The sequence below is a fragment of the Habropoda laboriosa genome, unplaced genomic scaffold (assembly GCF_001263275.1).
Source record: "Habropoda laboriosa isolate 0110345459 unplaced genomic scaffold, ASM126327v1 scaffold87, whole genome shotgun sequence".
NCBI classification, from domain to species: Eukaryota; Metazoa; Arthropoda; class Insecta; order Hymenoptera; family Apidae; genus Habropoda; species Habropoda laboriosa.
In genome coordinates this window covers 543,748-565,114 of record NW_017100209.1, presented here as the reverse complement: position 1 = coordinate 565,114, position 21,367 = coordinate 543,748, and the positions used below count along the sequence as shown (strand labels likewise).

Here is a 21,367-nt window from a genome sequence, read left to right as displayed (position 1 = left end):
TTCCCTCACCGTGACATCGTTTCCCTTTAGCATCGTTGTTCGCTCAGTCTTGTCTTCTCGGAGTGGGTTGCTGAATGCGTTGGATTTAGCTTGCGGCGTGGGTTGAGGATGAATGTTTAGAGAACTGGGAGTGAATCAGCGAGCTGAATCGAGGATGTTATTTAGGTATTGTTTGAGATGGGATTGAGGGAATGCTTGTGGTAGGTTTGATGGAAAGAGGGAAGAAGTGGTTTGAGATGTATTTGAAGGATGATTAAGATTATGTAGTTGAAGAAGAGCTTGGCTTTAAGTAAGAAGAGATGAATATAGAATTGTTGGAGTGAAGTTTGATTAGAAGAATGGAAGGGTATTTGAGTGATATTATTTGGGATGAAAATTAGGTCTGAAGCTATTGGCTTTTGAAGACTAAGCACATTATTGTTTTCATCCTTTGAGCTAATTCAGTTATGAAGTGCTCAGGACTTGCGTGGTTGATAGAGAAGAGATTCAGGGTTAAGAGGTGTGCTTGTAGGTGCTTTAGAGTTAATGACACTGAATCTTACTAATTAGAGGGAACTCAATCTTGTTACTTTTCACCCGAATAATTTCCCAGTCAAGTGGATAATGATGTTATTAATCACGGATAACGCGACGAACTTTTCAGGCGTTATGCTATTCGAGGACTAATTAACTTTGTAAAGTTAGAAATTCAGTTCTCCTACAATTCCTATCTTCCTCTTAAATTAAGATCGTTATTAAATCGTGTCAATTTTTCAATCTTGAAGTGAAGTTAAATAAAGAACAAATTACTACAAGGCTCACGTTTGACCTTTTATACAAAGCACTCCAATTTCAGTACAAAACAACCGCAATCTTGACTTCTTTCCATCTTCGACAAGATCTAAAACGATTCTCCATCTGATTGTCATAAATCAGAAAATTCACGACACTTTTCCCACAACTCGTGGAGAACTGAATAACGCCGTTATCGTTACCATCTTCGTCCAGTATGCGAGCCGCCATTTCTCAAAAGTAGATTCACTGGAGGAAATGATCAGTTGATGTCCGGTAACCGAGGAAAATTCAATCAAGCAGGCGATTCGTAACTGGAATATTTCCATCGAAGACATTGATCCTCAGAAAACTCGATAACCGATATAAAATTAGCGGATGTTTAATATTTCCTATTCCTCGTTGGTTACTCCTGTGATTAAAATTTCACGATACAAAGTGAACTTGACACTGATCACACAGAAACTCTCATTTGAATGATTACAAAAAAACCCGAAGAATTCCAGGTAAAAAGAGAAGTTCCAATTGGCAGTGATCCAAGCAGTTTATTAACACCAAGAAATCATTGTACAAAACAAAAGCATGTGCTACAGTATAAACGGTGTTCCGGCTGCAAAAAAATGTAACATTTAAAAACTAGGGCTCGATCGCAGGACCGTGGAATTATTGATTTACGTCAGTCAACGATGTTGTTATCGGCAGTCGATCAACGTTCATTGCCATTTATCAACCATTAAGTAACACTATATTTATCACACTTTATTCGTTGTAGTAACGTGACCTCGAAGCACGATTAATCAACAACACAACGTCAATAAAACGACGAACGCGTCAATCAAAATACACGAAGCCTTCGAACGTGGACCATATATATATATAGAGAGAGAGAGAGAGAGACGTGATCAATATTCGGCTAAACTTATCGAGCCTCAGAATTATAAATAGAAGGGTATCGAGCAGCAATGCAGAAGCGACAAAAGACTATCCCAAGTCTTGTGAATAGGAATAAATCAACTGAGTTCTCTGGCTGGATAAGGTTTGCAAACCGTTTTGGTTTCTCTGAAGAGTCTTCGGGGATATTTATTATTCCAAGATGGCCAGTGTTTGTAGAGATACCGGTGGAAAGCATTAGAAACGTCATAGTGAACTTAATCTCGTTTCACGAATCCTTGGATATTCTTGGTTTCTTCTTTTCTGTTTTTTTTTCTTTTAAAGTAAAGCACAAGATGGACTAGGTCGTAGAATTAGACTTCAGAAGGGAGATTGGAGTAAACAAATTATAATTATTCATTTCTTTCTCTGGTTTTTTCTTTTTAATCGAACTGCGGATTAATAATGGATTCGAGGAAATCGTACGTGATCGACGGAAATGCAAATAATCATAATGTGTTTGTCCCTGTACAAAAAACAACGAGGGCTATATCTATAGATGATTGTTTTTCACATTCGTCACTCTGTTATCTTTATTACGCATAAGCCTTGTTGCATAGAAATCGAGGTCGCATTACGGTGCCATTTATGTAAGTGCATGTCTCGCTATAGAATGCACAGTGAATTCGTTCGTAGGAACAGAAAGAATCGATTGATTGGATTCCAGAACCTGGATTAAGGCTATTTTAACCAATTAAGATACAATGCGGTGAATTAAGCCTAATATCCAATATGTCCACCGCCTACGAGGCTCTAAGGGACTCAAGTCCCACGCTGAGTGGTCGAGTGAAGCATTCGAGTACATTAAACCCCATAGAATTCAAAGGTTAAACGAATTCGTCAATAGTATAGTCTGGGCCAAATATTTTGCATTCAAGGCTATTAAATCATTCTCTTCACAGCTCTTAGTTGGCTCTTTAACAACAAAATTTTAATTTTGTTCTGTGACATTATTATATACTTCCACTTTTTAATTTTTAATAAGAACAGGGAAGAGTAATAAATTCTTGTCTAATTTATTTATCCTATATTAATTCATACAGTCTGTTTCAGTTTTTTAAATGAAGATTATGTCCTTTTATCTCAATGAACAAAGTTACTTGAGTAAAATAATCAGTCCATAAAATTGGATGATATAAACTGAGCAACAGCTTATGATTCACCCTAACAGACTGATATAACATTGTTCCAGCATGACCTTGACCAGTCAATTACTTCTAAACAGGCTATAGCAGCACTAACCTACCAACAGCAAACATCAAAACATGTAGCAACAAAAATAGAAGCCACTCCCAAGCCGTTTAATTGACAATCAAGAAAATGACCTTGGATAGCCTTGGATGAAACCTTTCACCCTAATCACAATTCAACACCAGACAAAACAACATTAACCCTGGGTTACCCTGGTGGACTTTGACAATGTGATTTCACTAATGTCGAGAGCTTTGAACTAACTAAAAACAATTAAATTAAAAAATTCACCAGATTAACATAGGGTTGTAAACGCTCTTCTCTTCCCAACAAAGACAAACCAGTCATTCACGATCTCGATCCAGCACCAATTCTCACTATCGGGACAGGACAGGGGACAGAATGGTCACGCCGAATGGCCCTGCCCTACCCTATCCTGACCCAATAATGCAAATCGGGAACGACTCCCGTTGACAAGAATGGCTTTGTAAACAAAAAATAGAAAAATATAACGTTGATTTCAGTCCCACGATGTATCCTTCTATGTTGGGATGACCTTGAGTAAGACCGATTCTCACTATCGGGACAGGACAGGGGACAAAATATACACGCCGATCGGCCCTGCCCTGCTCTATCCTGACCCAATAATGCGAACCGGGCATGATCCTGCTGGGAATCGATTGCTGGTGATGAATGGAAGAGACGTCCCGTGTCGCCTGGCGTTCTCAACTACTTGAAGCAATTGGGACAGCCCAAGAAAGCGTGTTATCGAGCTGAATTGGAAGCGGTGTTGTGAAGAAAAGATGAGGATGATGGAGATCTTCATTGTAGAGTCTGTATCGTTTCATCTCATCTCCGCTATTGTTTCAATAGAATTTTATTCTTTAAGTGTATGTACTTATTTTTGTTTTTTATTTTTTAGATAAGTTTGGTCGAGTTCACAGAAGTGTGCAACAAATGTGTGCTCTCTCCTTTAAGTCGTACATATATGGGCTGTGTGTGTGTGCGCGCATGTTTGTAGTGCAAGCTTTTTGGACAAGCTGATGATGGCGTCAAATTGAATTTCCAGGAGCGTGATCAAAGTTTGACTAATAGGCGAGGTTTAAACCGTGTTTAACGGTAATTAATCACCGTTGCAATTTATTAGGGTGTCTGGCGCATCCTGGATGCTCTCACGAGACCGCTCCACGGACTCGAGAGTTGCGAATGAAGTTGTTGCGGGACCGTTTGCGGGGTATATACACTTCCGATCGATTCTTGTCCATTTAGGGATTGAATCGGACCGCGAGCGTGCTTTAGGCTGGAGAAAACGGTATACAGAGGTGTTTTGTGATAAGGGAATTGTTCTGATAAGCGAGAGAGGAGAAGCGTGGGCAGATAAGGATTTTAACCATTCACACGTACAACGGCAATCTTCTCGATTTCAAATTCTTTTGGAGAGAAAGAAAATCATCGAACGTTTCAAAAATAGAACACCTAATTACTTCCACGAATCTCTTATATAAAAATAAAAAATCCCACCCTATGAATTAATAATTTGTAAATTAATAAATTAAATTCTTTAAAAATTATCGGTTTTACAATTTTGTCCCGCTGCAAAAAAAAAAAACAAAAAGCTGATCATCACTGGTACAACATGTAAAATTAGTAAACATGGCAAGAAGATAATTCTGTATAATTCCAAAATAAATTCTAAAGATACTTAAACTCTCTGAGAAGATTAAATCCAAGTTTGCTTGATTCTTATCAGTGAAAACAGCAATAAAATTAGAAACTTCCTCGTTCGTCCATCAACAACAACGTCATTTAAAACAATTAAGCGTCAACGATCCGGATTGAATGAACCAAAGATAATTAAAAAGCAATTAAACGTCCATTTTTGTTGCAATAAAATTCGAAACACCATTGTATACCACCGTTTGTGAATGCGTGCAAACGACTAAAAGCCAGAGAACTATTTCTGAACAATCAGTGTAACAGCTCACCGGTAGCTGAGCCTGATGACGACGATCCCATTTGACTAACTGCCCTGGCCTCATGGAATTGCTTCACTCTAGCAACTCCACTGGGCAACAATACCGCCTTCTTCGCCAGAACACTGGTGGCAGACGAGGAAGATTTCATGTCCACCTTCTTCATCTTCTCCTGAATATCCTTCGCATCGTCCTTCGCCTCTGTATCATCTTTTCTCGCTTGTTCCTGACGCAGACCTTTCTTCATCTCTCACCTCGAGTCTTTTAATTGCAGTTCGAAAAACGACTTACGGTCCCCTCAGCATGAACTATGCCATAGTATAACGGATCGAATCTAAGGAAACAGAGGAAAAACTGTTGCACTGGCTAGCTCATGTTTGAGGAACGGCTTGTACCGAATGAACGGTCAAGGTTATGTTATTGAAGTCGGTTCTATCGAGTTCAAACTGGTATCTGCGCTTTATGCTTTCTTTCTTTATGTATTGCCGAGAAAAGATAGACGTAGGTATAATCGACGTTTCATAACTGGAAGATTTTTATTTGAATTTTTTCATATTAAAAGATAAAAAATGAAAGACGGTAATTGGAAAATTTGCAATAACAGTAAATGTAGAGAAAAATAGATGCATCTGTCGAATAATGATTATAGTAATGATAAAAACACTACTCGAACGAGCGTGAGTGCAAGAACCTCCGAGATAAAAGCTGAAAACGTCTTTTAACGACAGTATTTAATCTGCCGGAAGTTAGTAGCCGTATACGGAACCGCTGGACAAATAACATTTCACTACGCTCAGTTAAATTTATTGTGAAACGGCGCGCGTATTGCGTGTCATTAAGAGGTAATTGTCGTAAAAATTTAGAAAGCGAAACACGCAGCAAGAAACGAAATATTCGTATCACTTTCTCCTGGGGTTTCACGAATAATAAAAACAAGAACGTCGAACAAGTTTCATTGGAAGTGGTTTTATTTTCATAAAGGCGAGTATATATGTAATGTGGTTTATTTTCTTTGGTTATTTTTATCGTGTAGGAAAATATTGAGATAAGATACATCATCGATAAAAAAAAAGAAGATTGTGTTCGAAAAATTTGTTTTTCAACCACGCCCATTTTTTTTTTAAATACTTCGCACACGTAGAGATTCATGAAAACGAATGATAAGGTTCGAAAAGAATTTGAAACACCTACGCCATTGGTCGCAACGATTCGAAATTTCGATCGATATTATCATTCAGAACTTTCAGTTTATTGAGAACTTTACAAAGTTTGTTCAGTCGTCGAAAACGAGGAAAAAATTGAACAATTAATTCGGTAGATGTGAGAATTTAATATAAATAAGAAACAAGTGACCGAAATAAATTAAAATAGGTTGCGCAGGTTCCGGACAATGCAACGTTGAAACTGGTTCAATAAACCGATATCCGAAATACATCGCGCGCTATTAAATAAGCTTGCCGGTAGACGTGGGGTAAAAAAATATACGATGACACGAGGTTAAAGACTCGACACGACGTATCGGAAACAGGAGCAGTGGACGGAAAACAACCCAGCTGATTTAAGATCCTCGTCATATTCATAAAAGACATTGCAAAATCGTTATTCAGACATTAACGCGGCAAATCAAGAAGCAAAAAATCAAACAAAAACGTATGTAAAGAATGATAAATAAAAACCGTGTAAACACAACCGTGGAAACGTAAACCGTATTGCACAATTCTTATGTTAGTCAAAACAATGTAACGCACACACTAGCTCAAGGTGAGTCATAATACTTAACGAAATAATGACGGGTGTTTGCAATGTGAAAGCAACGTTGAGTAATTTCAAATCGCGCACATGAAATCGTTCTTTATGTGACGCAATCACATAAGGTCAACAGAGGAACGTGAAAAAAGAACGAATACTCATTTATTTCGCATAATTTTCCAGCAGCAGTAGCAGTAGCAATATACAAATAGTAGGTAAATTAGCGGCAGAGGGACGCGCGTAAAGCCGGACGTACTCGGTCGAAAGTAATATGCAAAGCTACGTTAGGAAGGGCGAGACTCACTCCCATGTGGAAATATTAATAAAACGACGATAATCAAAGTCACCGGTGGGTGGATGGGTGGGAGGATGAGACGAGGTGGAGAAGCGGAATGGCTGGTTCGAGGCTTTTCGAGAATCTCGTGACGGTAATTAAGAGGAGAAAAAAGTTGAGAAGCGAGGAATGCGTGAATCGTGAATCCGGACGTTTTCGCGAAACGAATATGTATTGCGGCGCGAAACCGCACGCTCGTGAGCTCTCTAACCTCAAAAAGGCGATCGGCGATCGTGAGCCGCATGTCAGCTCGGAGGACGTAGGAGCCAGTCTCACCGTGCACTATACCGCCACGTCGTTAACTCGGCACGAGACGCAGCCAATAATAAAATCACCAAGGATAATGAGCGTTCTTTGTCGAGTGATAAGGAAGCAAGTGGCCACAAAGTGACATTCACCCTGTCGTACATACACGCGCGCGCACATTGACGTCATGTCCTCGCTCCCACTCTTCGCCTAACTTTCCAGCGATCGAATTGCCCTCTGTCGGCCGCTTCAGCGATCAGCGATCGGAAGCCTTCGAATCGTGCCGAATCGCGCTAGACGAGTGAAGTTTGTTAAAACTTAAGTGAGAAGGAAGTGAAGGAGCAAGAAAATGAGGAATAGGTGAAGTGGTAAAACGGGAGAAATGTAGTGTAGGTTTCGAGAGGTGTCTGGTTCATTTGGAAAAGTCACAGTTTCAAAGATTGAAGTGACAGGTATTTAACAAATTGAATTTTATTACATTCTTATAATGTGCAAAATGTATATTGTTTTTTGTTACTGTTCATTTACTATTCCTTTTCTGAAATAATTGAGGTTTCTTACGATGAATATTTTTATTTACGTACTGTAAGATATTGTTGAAAAAGTTGAAGTATTTCCTAACAGATGTAAATATGTATGTTGCTCGAAACCGGTTACCCGCATAACGAAACACGTAAAGATAAACCACGATCATCCTTTTAAAGCCATTAATCACCTAAAGTTATTCATTGAAGCTTTGAATCGCGCACGATTTTTCAAACAAGTAACGAACAACTGAAACAGTCCATTATTAACAGTACCTGTTACAATTACGATTTAAAATTCATAGTTTATTTCTGTTGTGATTTTATTACAAAACTAACATAGTGCTGACGATACTGTTTCACAAGGTAATGGGAATCATGTTAAAAAGGCATTGAATAATGCACTCATCTATCCGCGCGAAATGCACATAACAAAATTATAGATACCTTTCGCGAAAGTATCGTTCCCATCGCTAACTAGCGGCCATCTTACAGTGTACCCCCGACCTGCAAAATATCTCTCCGGCGCATAAAAGGTCGTAAGTCCCCAGACCGTCAAGCAACTATAGCGATTGCGCGAATACCATATAGTCGGTGCCGGCAAAGGTGTAAGCGGTGTTCGCAAGCGGTGTCAGTCGTCTACGGGTGCCGGAAAAAGCGGCATCACACAAAGGGCAATACTGCGCTGTCGATGACTCGTCACTTAAATCGGTATTTTTTCAGTGAGGTGTCAGACGATACTGATTCGCTCACTGACTCGCAGCAAGCATCTTCAGTTAGCTCGTCAAACAAATTACCATTGTAAGTACCATCGAAACACAGGCTTCCCTAACATCTATTGCATTCAGTATTTCACTGTATGTATCGTTGTACAATCGGTGATCTTAAAACATCACCGAGTTATTTCAAGTGTACATGTTTAAAATTCCTTCAACGCCTCGATCGTAAATCATCCATCACTGAGACACGCTTGGGGATTCGATTACCGTTACGCGAGCAACTTCATGACCATGGCCGGTTAACCGTGTCCGTTAATCGAACTTGTATAGCAAATCGTTTCGATCGTGATTAACTGTTGTAATAAACCGTCCATCTTTTCATAAGTCGCTCATTTATAGACAAGAGACAGGCCGCTCCCCTGTGCTTGTTACGCGACAACTTTACGGCGTGTTCCCGACCGATGGAAAACGCCCGACCGTGGCCAACGGTCTGAAATACGGCGCAAGTAACTTCCGGCCTCGACAAACACTATCAAACTCACATGGTATTGGTCCAGTAGCCTTGACGCGTAACTCCTCCATTACATCATTATATCGGTCTGTCAGCGTGAACTCGACGATGACATTACTGGGCTGACGGCATCCGTTCGCGTCGGATGAATATCTTTTCAGATGCGAGTCGCGTGCGCATCGATGCTCATCCCGACGGCCGTTCGTGATGCGCGCGAATAATCGATACACAAGCCGGCATTTTCCATAAAAACATACACGGCTACTTTTAGTCGCCACACTGAGATAATTCGTGTCGCCAGATTAGCCGATTAATCGACATCAGCTGTAGTGATACGTAACCATGGTAAAAGATAACGATCCAGGTGATCCAACTGACCGATGTAGATCGTGCCATCTGATGGCAAAACGGCCCCTAACGCGAACGCAATCTAGTCTTGTTCGGATTTTTCCTCCGACCATTCCGATGAATTGCACAAATTAGTTGTATGCAATTATAATTCATCACTGTGCGTATTAAATTACAAACTACTGCGAGCTATATCGGCGCGATGCGGTGATCTCTTTCAACAACCATTAAACGACATAACGACAGAAACGTTTATGTAATTTACAATAAGCCTGTTGATTTTGTCAGCGTGGAACGATGAAAGAAAAAAATATGTGTTAACCAGTGTGTTGAAAGTTGTTGAATAGTTTTTTGCTTTCGAAAAATCTCAGACAGTGTCGTATTTAAGTTGTTGGAGAAGTTTGAAGTATGAGCATGCGTGGCATATCTAGCCAGGATGTTTTTTTATTGAAATTTTTATTGCCTAAGAGCGATTACATTTTATGCCGGACGTAACATGATCGCGCACAATAAAAATAATCGAGTTATCGTATTCACTATTGCATCGATTTCTGAGCCGAAGCTTTATTAAAAACTTGGTTTCGTTTCTGTTTTTTCTTTCTTCTGAATGTGCTTTTCAACGGTCCTTTTATACCTGTTTATAAAGACCGGGAGAATAACGTAATTTTTAAAAATAAGTATTACCGAATAATGTAAGCAAGAGATGAAAACAGAATCTGTCCTGGTTGGAATGATACATCTTTTGAATATCAATTAGTTTGTTTAAAAACACGATGATAAGCATAATTACATTTGATATTTAAATAAATATATACTAATATTTAAATAAATATGTTAATAATTAGGTATAAATCATGACTTAACAGTTTTGTGAACACTGATTAATGTTATTTAACTATCTGCTTCTACATTTACTATATAATGAAAATTAATATTCCTATTACTTATAATTACTAAATTAATATATAGACCTGTAATAAATTAATTCTTATCTTTGTGATAAAATCTTTGTGTTTCTGTGCTTTATTATAAGTATTACTTAATTTCAGTGTACTTAACATTTTACCTTTTACAGATAAATGTCTACTAAACGTAAAAATCAAAACACAATGCAGTCAAAAGGACACATATTAAATATGATTCATCGGTTTATTGAATTGATTGCCAGAAGGATATTTCTGTGCATTGCATACTTAAGAGGACCTCCAGAATTGCAACCACCTATAAAGGATCTAACACTTTTACATAGTGCAACAGTCCTAGCTTTTAAAATTCGAAATAAACAAGTAAGTAAAATATCTTCTTTCAGTATGAAATAATTTTGTTTCAAGATAGCTGTAAGATAAGATACAGACATTCAAAAGAACAAAAATTAAAATTAAATATTATCATATTGATATTTATCTGCTAATAAACATGTGTATACTTAATCTGTGGGAAACTTTCTGTTTACAGTTAACTTCCGAAGAGGTAGTGCAATCATACATAGATAGGATAAGAGAAATTCAACCAGTATTAAACTGTGTGGTGGAGGAACGCTTTGAAGATGCCCTTAAGGAGGCTGGAAAGTGTGATGAGCTATTAAAATCTCAAAATGCTCCATCTCCTCAAGGTTTAGCTGAAGAAAAACCGTTTTTTGGTGTGCCTTTTACTACAAAGGTAAATTAATTAGATGTATACATGCTTCAAACAAGTTTATATGCTAATACAAATGCTAATACATATAAATATCTCGTTTTATATCATAGGACTGCATTGGAATTGCTAATATGAAGCAAACAGCTGGTTTAACACTTCGCAAAAATACCATTGCTGATCGCGATGCGGAAGTGATTAGATTAATGAGAACTGCAGGAGCCATTCCTCTAGCAACAACGAATGTTTCAGAGTTGGCCATGTGGTGGGAAACGTCTAATTGTTTATACGGAACTACGAAAAATCCTTACAACACTAGGCATATTGTTGGAGGATCTTCTGGTGGTGAAGGTTGTATACAGGCAGCAGCTGGTTCACCACTAGGCATAGGCTCAGATATTGGCGGTTCTATTCGTATGCCATGCTTTTTCAATGGAATTTTTGGACACAAACCTTCTAAATGTATAGTATCAAACGATGGTCAATACCCGAGTGCTCAAAGCGAAGACCAGGACCGTTTGCTCGCAATTGGCCCAATGTGTAGACACGCACAGGACCTGCTACCTATATTAAAAGTTCTCGCAAATAAAAACGTAGACATGTTGCGTTTAAATGAGAAAGTAGACATTTCTAAAGTGAAGGTATGAATGATACACTTGAATTCCATTCGACGATTATATACAACATAAGTATTCATTTTAACTTACTAAATTGATAAGTATTAATTTTAATTTAGTTCTATTACATGGAAGATGACGGCGGCCAACTCTTTACATCCCAGGTCGAACCGGAAATAAAAGAGGCCATGAGGAAAGTGGTTCGCCACCTGGAGAAAGCGCATAAAATCAAAGCTACTAAACTTAATATTAGAAAACTGAAAAAAAGCATCGCGCTTTGGATGGCAAACATGACCTGTAAAGACGAGAAAGATTTTACGTACGAATTGATGAACAGAAACGGTCACATAAATCTGTGGTGGGAGTTTTTAAAATGGATAACGTGCATGGGTAATCATACCTTAATAGCTCTCCTTACTGCCACATTCGAAAGATTCACTGTGAAACATGGAAGCGAGAAACACACTAAACTAATTCAAGAAAGTAAAGACCTTTATCGAGAATTACAGGTATGATCTTTGATCGAGTCGTCCATATATTGTATATAATTTTTATCTTTTATAAATTTTTAATGCAATATTATAAATTGATAAGTACCCGTAATGTAACTCATCAGGGTTGGAATTGGCACCTATCTTCTTCGCCTTCCTTTCTTACTATCGCATTGCGGAAGTATACTCTTTATTAAAATGGACGTGATTTCTTTCTCGAGTATCTCGTGCAAATTGGTCAGACTACTAGTCTATCTTTCACGGTATCACGTGTTATTTCTAATAAGTAGCAGAAACTTGTCGCTCTGCATGCCGAATGAAACTTTTTCCACTCAATAGTGAAAGAATTCTACTTTATTTTTGTAAATCTGTTTTCACCTTGTAGTTGTATTCACGCGACGAGAATCGAGTGATTGAACTTAAAGCATGTACCCAGAAATATCCATATTTTCTTCTTTTCTTTCCTCTTTGATATTTTATTATAAATTTTTAATCGATCTTTCTTTAATAGGATATTTTGGGTGAAGACGGTGTGTTCCTGTATCCAACGCATCCAACTGCAGCGCCATTACACCATGAACCACTTGTTAAGCCATTTAATTTTTCATACACTGGTATTATCAATGTTTTGGGTTTGCCTGCTACCGCTTGCCCCTTAGGTCTGAATTCGCAAGGACTTCCCATTGGTATACAGGTACGATTTTTCTGCGTTCATATTGATATAGTTATTCTTAATATTACACATTTACATCTACTGCAGATTGTCGGTGGCCTAAATCAAGATCATTTAACAATAGCAGTTGCTGAAGAGCTAGAACGAGGTTTTGGAGGCTGGGTACCTCCCGCTATTGTAGCTTGATACATCCGACTTTCAGGCAATAATTCAGCGCATGACACAATGCATAAAGTCTCCTTTTACCATATTCTGCCATTGTTATTTTTCGAGAACTAGTTTACACCCAAATAAAATTTGTACCAGAAAATCATAAGGTAAAGTACAAACTCGTATTCAGAAAGTAGATATCCGCGTTTAAATGTCCCAAGCATGTTTGCAATAGAACTCACAAAGGGACAAATGATTCTAACGAATATAAGCAACTTGAGATATACAAAAAAAAATTGTTATGTCGGTTCGAACAATCGACGATAAACTGTTTTCCGCCGAACGTGCAAACTCGTATTTGTTCAAGCGAGAATAACTGTACTTTTCGCAATCGTATAAATATATACAATATATATGTATTTATATTTATAAATTGATGTTAAAAGATTCTTTCTTCTGAGAAGAATCATGTTCACAGAAGTAATAATGTTTGTACATAAGTAAACTACTACATTGTATTTAACTAACGTTTTTATATACCTCATCATAGATCTCTATGTAGGATTTTCTATTTTCATACGAATCAAGAGAAAAAGGGAGATGGAGAGTGTGTGGATGATAGATAAACAGAAAAAGGAATCACATGGTAGCAGGGGTGCTTTCGGTAATGTGATAAAGTATTAAAGATTTTATGTTTATAATGTGTATTGATGTTAAACTCATATACATATATATTTTATGTACTGAGCAAATAAATTTTTATTCCATTATCCTATCTCAACTTCTCTTTACCAATCTGCGAAAAAAATTTATGTACAATTTTTCTATAGAACATTAAAGTTTTCTAACTTATAATTTACCTAATTTATTTTTGCATCGATTAATGCAAATTTTGATTATAACTTCTAAACATCTTACTCTTCACACACACACAAAAAAAAAAGAAACACGAATAAATTCGAATATTAAAATACAATTTTATTTAAAAATACATTCTTGAAAGGAAGAACTAAAAAAAGATACCTATGTGTGCTTAATATTCTAAGTACATAATGCGCCTTTTTCGGGTATGTAATACGAGATGAGAGATCTTCAATTCCATGATACATTTGATATCAATAAATAATTTAATACATATATACAATACTAATACGAATTATTCATCGCAGAAAACCTTTTAAAAAATGTAAGTGGCAGTTGTATGAATTTCATACACGTAAAAACATATTTACCCATGTTCGTGATTTCATGGGCTACGTTAAAAAATGGACTAATACAATTATATCGATAAATATATTATAAATTTATGTTTTCTACTAATACCTAGGTAATGTATCGATTTGAGTTAAGACAAAATCTTCTGTCTTCTAAAGTCTAATTCATAAAAAATGAAACAAGAACAAAAGCCTCATTAACATTTACATACGTATTAAAAATGATGTATACCGTATCACAATATATCTCTTAACACCTACAGAGAGTTATTAAAAATTCATTTCGCGTGATCTACTACATTTGATCAATCCTAAACCTTGCGGCAACATTTGATTTAATTATACTCAAAATCAAAGTTAACGCCTTCTCACGTAAGTACTCGATCAATTTGTTTTAACCTAACAGCTCGAGTGGATTAACATTACGTTATGAGATTCGTTTCTTCCGAGGGAATTTCACTTTTAGCTGTCTCAATGAGGGCATTCTCTGATCTGTTATCTAATGAATTGTCCTTACTATCGTCGCTGTCTGGCCTATTCGAAATCTCGTATTCATTCGAGTGCCTCTCCGACTGAAACCCTAATAAATTATCCCCTGCATCTTTGTATCGTTCCGTTTTGTCGTCGTAGTAATCGGTATTTCCATTGTTTAACATTTTATCTCTAGTCCTACAATACGAGTCCTCATCCTCTTTTATCGTTCTACTTTCTCTTCTACCGTCTTTCCTTTCTTCGTGGCCATTAGTGCGATTAATTAAGTTCAGTTCTACGTTTGTTCCTCCAGCCTTCTTCGGCGACTGATTTTTCGTAGAATTACCAAAAGGATTGAAGAATCGTCTTCCGTTCTCTTTGTTCACGCTATTGTTCGACTTCATGGAATCCGCCTCGTTTCTTTTGTGGTCCTCCATGTCTCTAGACTCTTGTTTTCTATCATAAGGCTGCTCCGCGGCGTTCTCAGCCTGTTCCCTTTCCTTTTTCACCGCGGTTAACTCAGCTTCTTTCATCGCCGAATGAATAACTGGTTCAGCCCATAGTCCTGGATTAAATGCTGGCCCTGTGCCACCCAATTCCGCTGGCAGAATATCAGTGGGCAGGTGTTCATGCAGGGTGCTTAAGTTGTTCCCGTGCAAGTAGATCTGGAAGTATTAATCACACACGGATTTACTTACTACTAAACAACAAATTAACACGTTACTGTAAAGAATTATTCTTAAGCTACAATATACAGAACGTTCTTCAGGGGTAAAGAACACTTATTGAAAAGTATAATACTCATTCATTGTACAAACACTGTGGTACTTTAGTTCTTATAATGCCACCTTGAATTATCTCCTGGTCAATATTTAATGTTGCGTATCTAGAAGCGTGTGTGTAAAAGCATTTGACTTTCTGTGTCAAGTGATTATACGCGCAATTATAACTAACGCAATTATCACTCTCCATTGATCAAGTGTATTATTATCTACAACTTTTAACGTGTTAACATATATTGTTGTGTTTTGAAATCAGAATAACTCGCAATATCGGGTTTTCTTAATATACTACTAGTTACTGCTCACACTTGATACAGTATACACTTTAATTCAGGGGTATATAATTTCATGTATTTTCCGATACTTTGTTCCTCCACATATTCCCCCTACCTTATTTCGGGTCTTTTCGTCCAAGAAAGGTTTCACGAGGGCCAATGTGGCCTGAACGTAGAGCGGGGCCGATAGGAAGTGTATAGCTTTGAATCTAGCCGGAAATCGTCCTCGAAGAGCGGCTATTAGGTTTCGCAGTGCCGCTGCGCCTAAGGCACCGCCCTGTCGTAAAGAGAATCCGCTCCAATCTACCACCGCCACGAAACCGGATTGCTAGAAAAAGGAAAGAGAAAAAATGGAACGCTTACAGCCAGAGCAGACTACAGAATCTTTGCTCTTTAAATAATTCTAACGCTGTGTATACGAACCTGATTCCTCGGATCTTGTATGAGGATTTCAAGAACCAAGAAAAGAGCTCGTTGAACTGATAAAGCTGGTACCGCGACTGGGTCCCATTGCGAGGCCAAAATAACGAGTACACATCTCCCTTTCCTACAAACGAATTAGAAATATGAATTACAACGTTGTATAATTATATTTCTATTTTTAAAATGTATCCACGTATTAATGAATAGAAAAATGACGGTGAAAGCTGTTAATATTTTCAAGTTTGTTAAATTGAACAGTAAACGTTCATACGAATTAACGTAAAACACACATACACACATTTCAGAGTGTTCTAACTAGAACGGAAATGGATTTAAATTTTAAAATGTTACCTATCACGTGCAGGAAGCACACCCGGTATTCCTGCGCGCAGCGCGCGCTGCAACGCTGGATCTCTGGCCGTTAGATTGCCGAAGATATCCTGTCGATGTGCTACTTGCGCCTGATAAGCAGCTATCAGGGCAGCAGCTTGTTCCGTGCGATATTTCCGGGCCAACAGGAAACGCGTAATATATTCATCCGTGCAGTGCTTCAAGTCTAGGAGCAAAGAGACGGGTCATTATCATGCTTCACGTGAAAAAAATAGCCGACAGGAAGCCGCTCGAACGCGGACATTATGCCGGAAATTCGTGGATCGACGCATGGAAAACGAATCAGACTAGGCGAAGGTTAATTTACTTGCACGAAACGGAACGTCGGTTTACTATAGCTAACGGGACAGGTTCAACGAAAATTACTAATGCGGGTACTTCGCCTGGATGAATGTTTTTCGAAAAAATTTTTTTCAAACGAGGTTGCGAACCTTCAATGTACACCTGTCACCCTTTACCATACTTCGAAATTCTTTGTTCGTTTATATTTACTCTCTCAATTTCTGTACCAACAACTTTAACAAATAATCCAGGTAGAAAAAGAAGATGAAATATCTCAAACGTTGCGAATGAACCCTTTCTTACCTACATCCGGCATTTCACGCAATATCGCTCGAACGGTTTTAATGGCCAGTTTCTTGTCACGTTTGTCGAATCTAGCCTCCTCGTCATAAATACTCCGCGCCAAAGCGGTGCTTATGTGACCTCTCGTGGTGTCATACATGTACTCACAATACTCGGACATCTTGTGAATCCTTTCTCTGCTTTACCACAGATCTAAAGCAATCAATCATAATTACAACATCCGAGGAAAGATCGCTCGGCTGTATCATTAAATGAGCTTTACATCGATAAATTAGCACATGCAATATGATGTTTCATAGAAATAGAATGGACTTGTAGATAAAAATAGTATACGTTCGCGGATGTATGAAGTATCACGTAAATATTGAACAGTTAAAACAGACACTCCCATAAAGCAAATGCCCAATGCAAACGATATTTATCTCTAAGTACTTTTCTCCTTCGATAAAGATGATCTATCAGCGTTAACTATACCGATCGCTCGGTGCATTGCACATGTGCGCAAAAACGTATGTACTTGATTTACAATAGCTGCACTCGAAAGAAATGACCGTGAACAATGGCGAGACGATAAAAAACTAAAAACATATTCCAAATGTCTATTTATACCTGAATTATATTTTATGGAAATTTCTAATTAATGCGTTATTCAGAACTCTTTTTACACATTGTTTTTATGTCATAATGGTTTCTATCAAACTAAACAGATGAGTTGAAATGTTAATTACTAAGACGTAAAACAAGGCACTGCTGTACCGTGAATGAGTCATTTCTAGGTGAAACACCGTTCAGACGCAACACATCTCGCTGGAGAACTGCGACCGGTTCGTGTAACTGCTCATCGGGACTTTTACTTCGATCTCACAGTCTCTGTAAAATCGTTCCCGTGTGATTTATAGGATAGAATTTATTTTCTGCGACGCGAATCGGTCAGTGATCGACCGTGAACCAACATTTTCCAAATGTGAAGCATTCCTTTTTTTTAGCAGACGATCATTACGCTCCATTTAATTCGCCAAGTGTGGTGCAGACTGAACATATGTCAATATGCACCATGTACCCGCATTATGTTTACGAGAATTTTTTCTTAGTAAGCTAATTTACTTATGTCACGTGCAATGGCATTCAATTTTCAATGCTTTTGTACCAACAAAAAAGCCAACGCGTTCATGTGTCGCATTGTTTCAACATTTCAACCCTTCGTAAACTGTTCAATTCGTTAGAAGTATAATAGCCTTAATTGCAGCGTATGTAATTATAATGTAAACTGAAATTACGTACAGGAACTTATTAACTTATTGTGGTTTTCAGTAAAATTCGGGAAACACGAGGAGTCATTCAAACCTCGTTAAAATTACCGTTTATAAGTTGCACTTAGTATTGTTTTTAACGTCAAAAGTTGGAACACGATGTCTGCTCACGTACACTATTTTATCATATAACATTTCTTTGAAAGCAAGTTTTTTATTAAACGTATCACATGCACCTCTGGTCATTTGAAAAGTTAAACGTTCAACGGAATACGAACGAGAGATCAATAACTGTCTGTTATAACATAATTTATAACTCGTTGAACTTAATTAAACTATGTTTTCAGTACTGAACTTACGTAGTATAGTTTCAATAATCGCTAAACACTTCGGTAAAGATCACACTTTATCCTTTTCTGTATTTATTTTCTATCACCGTTTCAATTGACCACTATCACGCAATCCCACGATAAGATTTTCACAATATAATAGAAATTGCACTATTGTGGGAAATATCAATATCACTGCACGATTAATTTATCATAACAGCGTTACATGTATCTGTTTCAAATTCGTAAGCGAGGGAGACAAAGGACTCGTACATCGGAGGAACCTCGTTGCTCGAACGGTCACGAGCGAACGGCGCGCAATGAAGTCGCCTGTTGCGATTCGCTCGAAAGTGTTAGAGCATTGGGAAACAAAGGAGTGAGTGAGACTCTCAAGGAGAGACGCTCACGCGATTGGTCGAAGCAAGAAAAGAGACGCCCGCGGTGTAACGATGGACTTAAGACACGTCGAGTCGGTACAAATGCGCGGCATAAGTTTTTAGAAACTTACGAACTAAACGCACTTCGGTTTATCAACATTGTTTTTCAAATTAAAATACAATTTTATATAAATTAAATCCTTAAAGTTTTCAAAAACATTGTAATTCTTTTATATTCGCTGCAAGTGTCGAGTTTTTCGTTTCCAATCATCCAATACTTGAGATGATTAATAATATTCGAAGTGATTTAAATAGAAATAGGTTATAGTCACTGAAAGAATGTGTAACAAGGAAAACAATGTACCCATCACTACTTCAACGGAATTGGATAAAAATAAAGGACCAGCATGATAGAAAGAGAGACGAGAACAACTCGGTTACGTTCGAACGTGAAAAGGATAAGTACAGACAGAAAGAGAAAAAGAATAACCAGTGCTGAAATCGAACAGGAGAAAGAAAGGAGAGTGGCGAGATAGAGAGGGAGGAAATGAGAACTGGGATAGAAAGGAACAGGCAACGTGAGGGGAAGAGACGAAACGTTGACAGAGTGAGGAAAAGAGACAATCGCAAAAGTGGGAGCAAGAAAGATGGAGAGAAAGACGGACGAAGCCGGTTACCGGTACGGCTGACTCACCGATCGTTCTTGTTGCGCTATCAGGTAAAACCGTTCTCCAAAAAATGCGAGCATCCACTAGTAAAATATATAGGAAGCGCCAGCAGGTGCATAAAATTTAATTACATTATTTTTTACATCAAATGAAAATTAAACAATGCACTGTTTTTAAGTACATATTTTCTATGCGAGGCTACGTGACTTGTTGCAAGAGTTTCGTAATACATTTTTACCGACCGAAACACCTACCCACTTTTTTCTACTGTCGATGATACAATTTGAAGCAGAAATTTGTTTTATCTTTTTAGTAACTATTTTTCACTTAAGAAATAATTTAGTGTGAAATTCGTTGTTCAAAGATACTTAGACTTGACCATCGCAATGTGAAGTACTCGTTCGTAGACTGTGTTTAGTGATTAGCCTCAGTTTCTTTGTCGCACACCTGTGTTCGAGGTTTCTCAGAAAAATTAATCGAGCAGATGCCTCGTGTCCGGTTTTTGTCAGTTTGATCGAACACGACACCCCGGAAACCGTGAACTCGATTATTTTTTCCTTCTTGTGGGTTTCCACAAATTACCCTTGTGGCGTGTACCGTCGCAAAAAAGTTTTCACTCGAAAATAAAAACTCAACCCTTTCGACGATTATTCCAACGGAAACGAACATTTTACGCTAGAAAAGAGAAAAAACAGGTTCGTGTCAGTTTTGCGTCGAGAAATTGATGGTTGCAATTCACGTTACGAATAACCTGCCAAGTCATGCAATTATTTAAAATATCATGTTACGTTGTTTCCTGAAACTAGTTCTACTACATCGATCCTCACGAACTTCTCCTCATCGAAAATAAGCAATTAAGGATATTGCGAAATATTTGATCCTTGAAATGTAAAACGACACGGGCGATTGCTGTAATCGCGAAAAACAAACAAAATTCTGTCGTTAATAATTTTGCAACGATCGTGTTGAGTCACGGTTCGAGGTCGCGAGATGGTAAATTGCATCATAAACATACACAACGATTAACGATCGGTAATTCTTTACAAGCGTACCAATGGAAAATTGACATTTTACATGAAAGTGATGCGTACGAGAAACATTTGTACAGAACGCCCTCTCGAAACAAGCGGCCGGATGATTGAAACGCTGCAGTATATCCGATAAAGGAACAAGATCTTGTATTATAGCGCGAAACCATTCAATTCTTCCATCGATCGATTTCACCAAGGACGAGGTACAGCGATATCACGTTCTGTAGATTAAGCAGCATAATCCACGATAGTTAGTCCGTCAAAACTACATATGTATGTGTTGATACGTATCGAGTAGCCATCATTTGCAATTGAAAATAGTATGAGCATAAATTTTTCAGTAGTACAGAAATAGAACTAATTATTTCGAAGTATTTTTTCTAGAAAATTTAATCAATGCTATTTACAGTGATTTAGGATTTACAATGGTGTTACTTTATTATACAATTAACAATTGTAATTGTTGGAAATATATAAAATAGATGTTAGTACATATAATAGGGGAATGGTATAATTGTGTTGTTGTAGTAATAGAACTTAATGGTCCTCCAATATGTTACTACCACATTCAATTGAGTTCAATAAAACAATTAACTTGAAGGAGTTTTTGATGACGCTTAACTTTGAGATCACTTAGCAAGTAGCAATTTATGCCAAATTGTACAACACGTGTGGCATACTTAAGCTCCTCCTTATAATCAATACCACAG

At 37.7% G+C, this 21,367-nt stretch overlaps 3 protein-coding genes across 8 annotated transcripts in view; 1 reads left to right on the top strand and 2 right to left on the bottom strand.

The window, feature by feature from the left end:
- LOC108570775 (cytochrome b5 reductase 4) overlaps nucleotides 1-7,297 on the bottom strand; it is an 18,015-nt gene extending 10,718 nt beyond the window's left edge. The window contains exons 1-2 of the mRNA XM_017932679.1: nucleotides 7,160-7,297; nucleotides 4,878-5,199 (exon numbers count right to left, since the gene is read on the bottom strand). Of these exons, the coding sequence (XP_017788168.1) occupies nucleotides 4,878-5,112 (235 nt within the window). The 5' untranslated portion in view covers nucleotides 5,113-5,199; nucleotides 7,160-7,297. The remainder of the gene's footprint in view (nucleotides 1-4,877; nucleotides 5,200-7,159) is intronic.
- A 185-nt stretch (nucleotides 7,298-7,482) lies between these two features.
- On the top strand, nucleotides 7,483-13,200 carry LOC108570776 (fatty-acid amide hydrolase 2-B). 6 transcript variants are annotated; one of them, XM_017932680.1, is made up of 8 exons: nucleotides 7,483-7,646; nucleotides 8,214-8,519; nucleotides 10,372-10,582; nucleotides 10,752-10,955; nucleotides 11,045-11,572; nucleotides 11,668-12,057; nucleotides 12,551-12,733; nucleotides 12,800-13,200. In XM_017932680.1, exons 3-8 carry the CDS (start codon nucleotides 10,376-10,378, stop codon nucleotides 12,896-12,898), a joined length of 1,611 nt encoding a protein of 536 aa, XP_017788169.1. In that variant the 5' UTR covers nucleotides 7,483-7,646; nucleotides 8,214-8,519; nucleotides 10,372-10,375; the 3' UTR covers nucleotides 12,899-13,200. The 6 variants fall into 6 exon arrangements, with proteins under 6 accessions (XP_017788169.1, XP_017788171.1, XP_017788174.1 ...); XM_017932682.1 differs by lacking the exon at nucleotides 8,214-8,519; XM_017932685.1 differs by lacking the exons at nucleotides 7,483-7,646; nucleotides 8,214-8,519 and adding an exon at nucleotides 9,234-9,293.
- A 1,166-nt stretch (nucleotides 13,201-14,366) lies between these two features.
- Nucleotides 14,367-18,733, bottom strand: LOC108570723 (clavesin-2-like). The gene is made up of 6 exons (XM_017932625.1): nucleotides 18,612-18,733; nucleotides 17,003-17,194; nucleotides 16,379-16,583; nucleotides 16,028-16,151; nucleotides 15,720-15,932; nucleotides 14,367-15,212 (listed from the first exon to the last, which is right to left on the bottom strand). The coding sequence occupies exons 2-6, from the start codon at nucleotides 17,160-17,162 to the stop codon at nucleotides 14,499-14,501; spliced, it is 1,416 nt and encodes a 471-aa protein (XP_017788114.1). The 5' UTR covers nucleotides 17,163-17,194; nucleotides 18,612-18,733; the 3' UTR covers nucleotides 14,367-14,498.
- Nucleotides 18,734-21,367: the final 2,634 nt, after the last annotated feature.

Excerpts from the sequence above, each read along its gene's own strand:
- LOC108570723 (XM_017932625.1), bottom strand. The coding sequence starts at position 17,162 with ATGTCCGAGTATTGTGAGTACATGTATGACACCACGAGAGGTCACATA. Across the intron at positions 16,584-17,002 it reads GCGTGAAATGCCGGATGTAG|ACTTGAAGCACTGCACGGAT; the intron begins GTAAGAAAGGGT and ends CTTTGCTCCTAG. Across the intron at positions 15,213-15,719 it reads ACGAAAAGACCCGAAATAAG|ATCTACTTGCACGGGAACAA; the intron begins GTAGGGGGAATA and ends TAATACTTCCAG.
- LOC108570776 (XM_017932682.1), top strand. The coding sequence starts at position 10,376 with ATGTCTACTAAACGTAAAAATCAAAACACAATGCAGTCAAAAGGACAC. Across the intron at positions 10,956-11,044 it reads GTGTGCCTTTTACTACAAAG|GACTGCATTGGAATTGCTAA; the intron begins GTAAATTAATTA and ends TTTATATCATAG. Across the intron at positions 12,734-12,799 it reads GACTTCCCATTGGTATACAG|ATTGTCGGTGGCCTAAATCA; the intron begins GTACGATTTTTC and ends CATCTACTGCAG.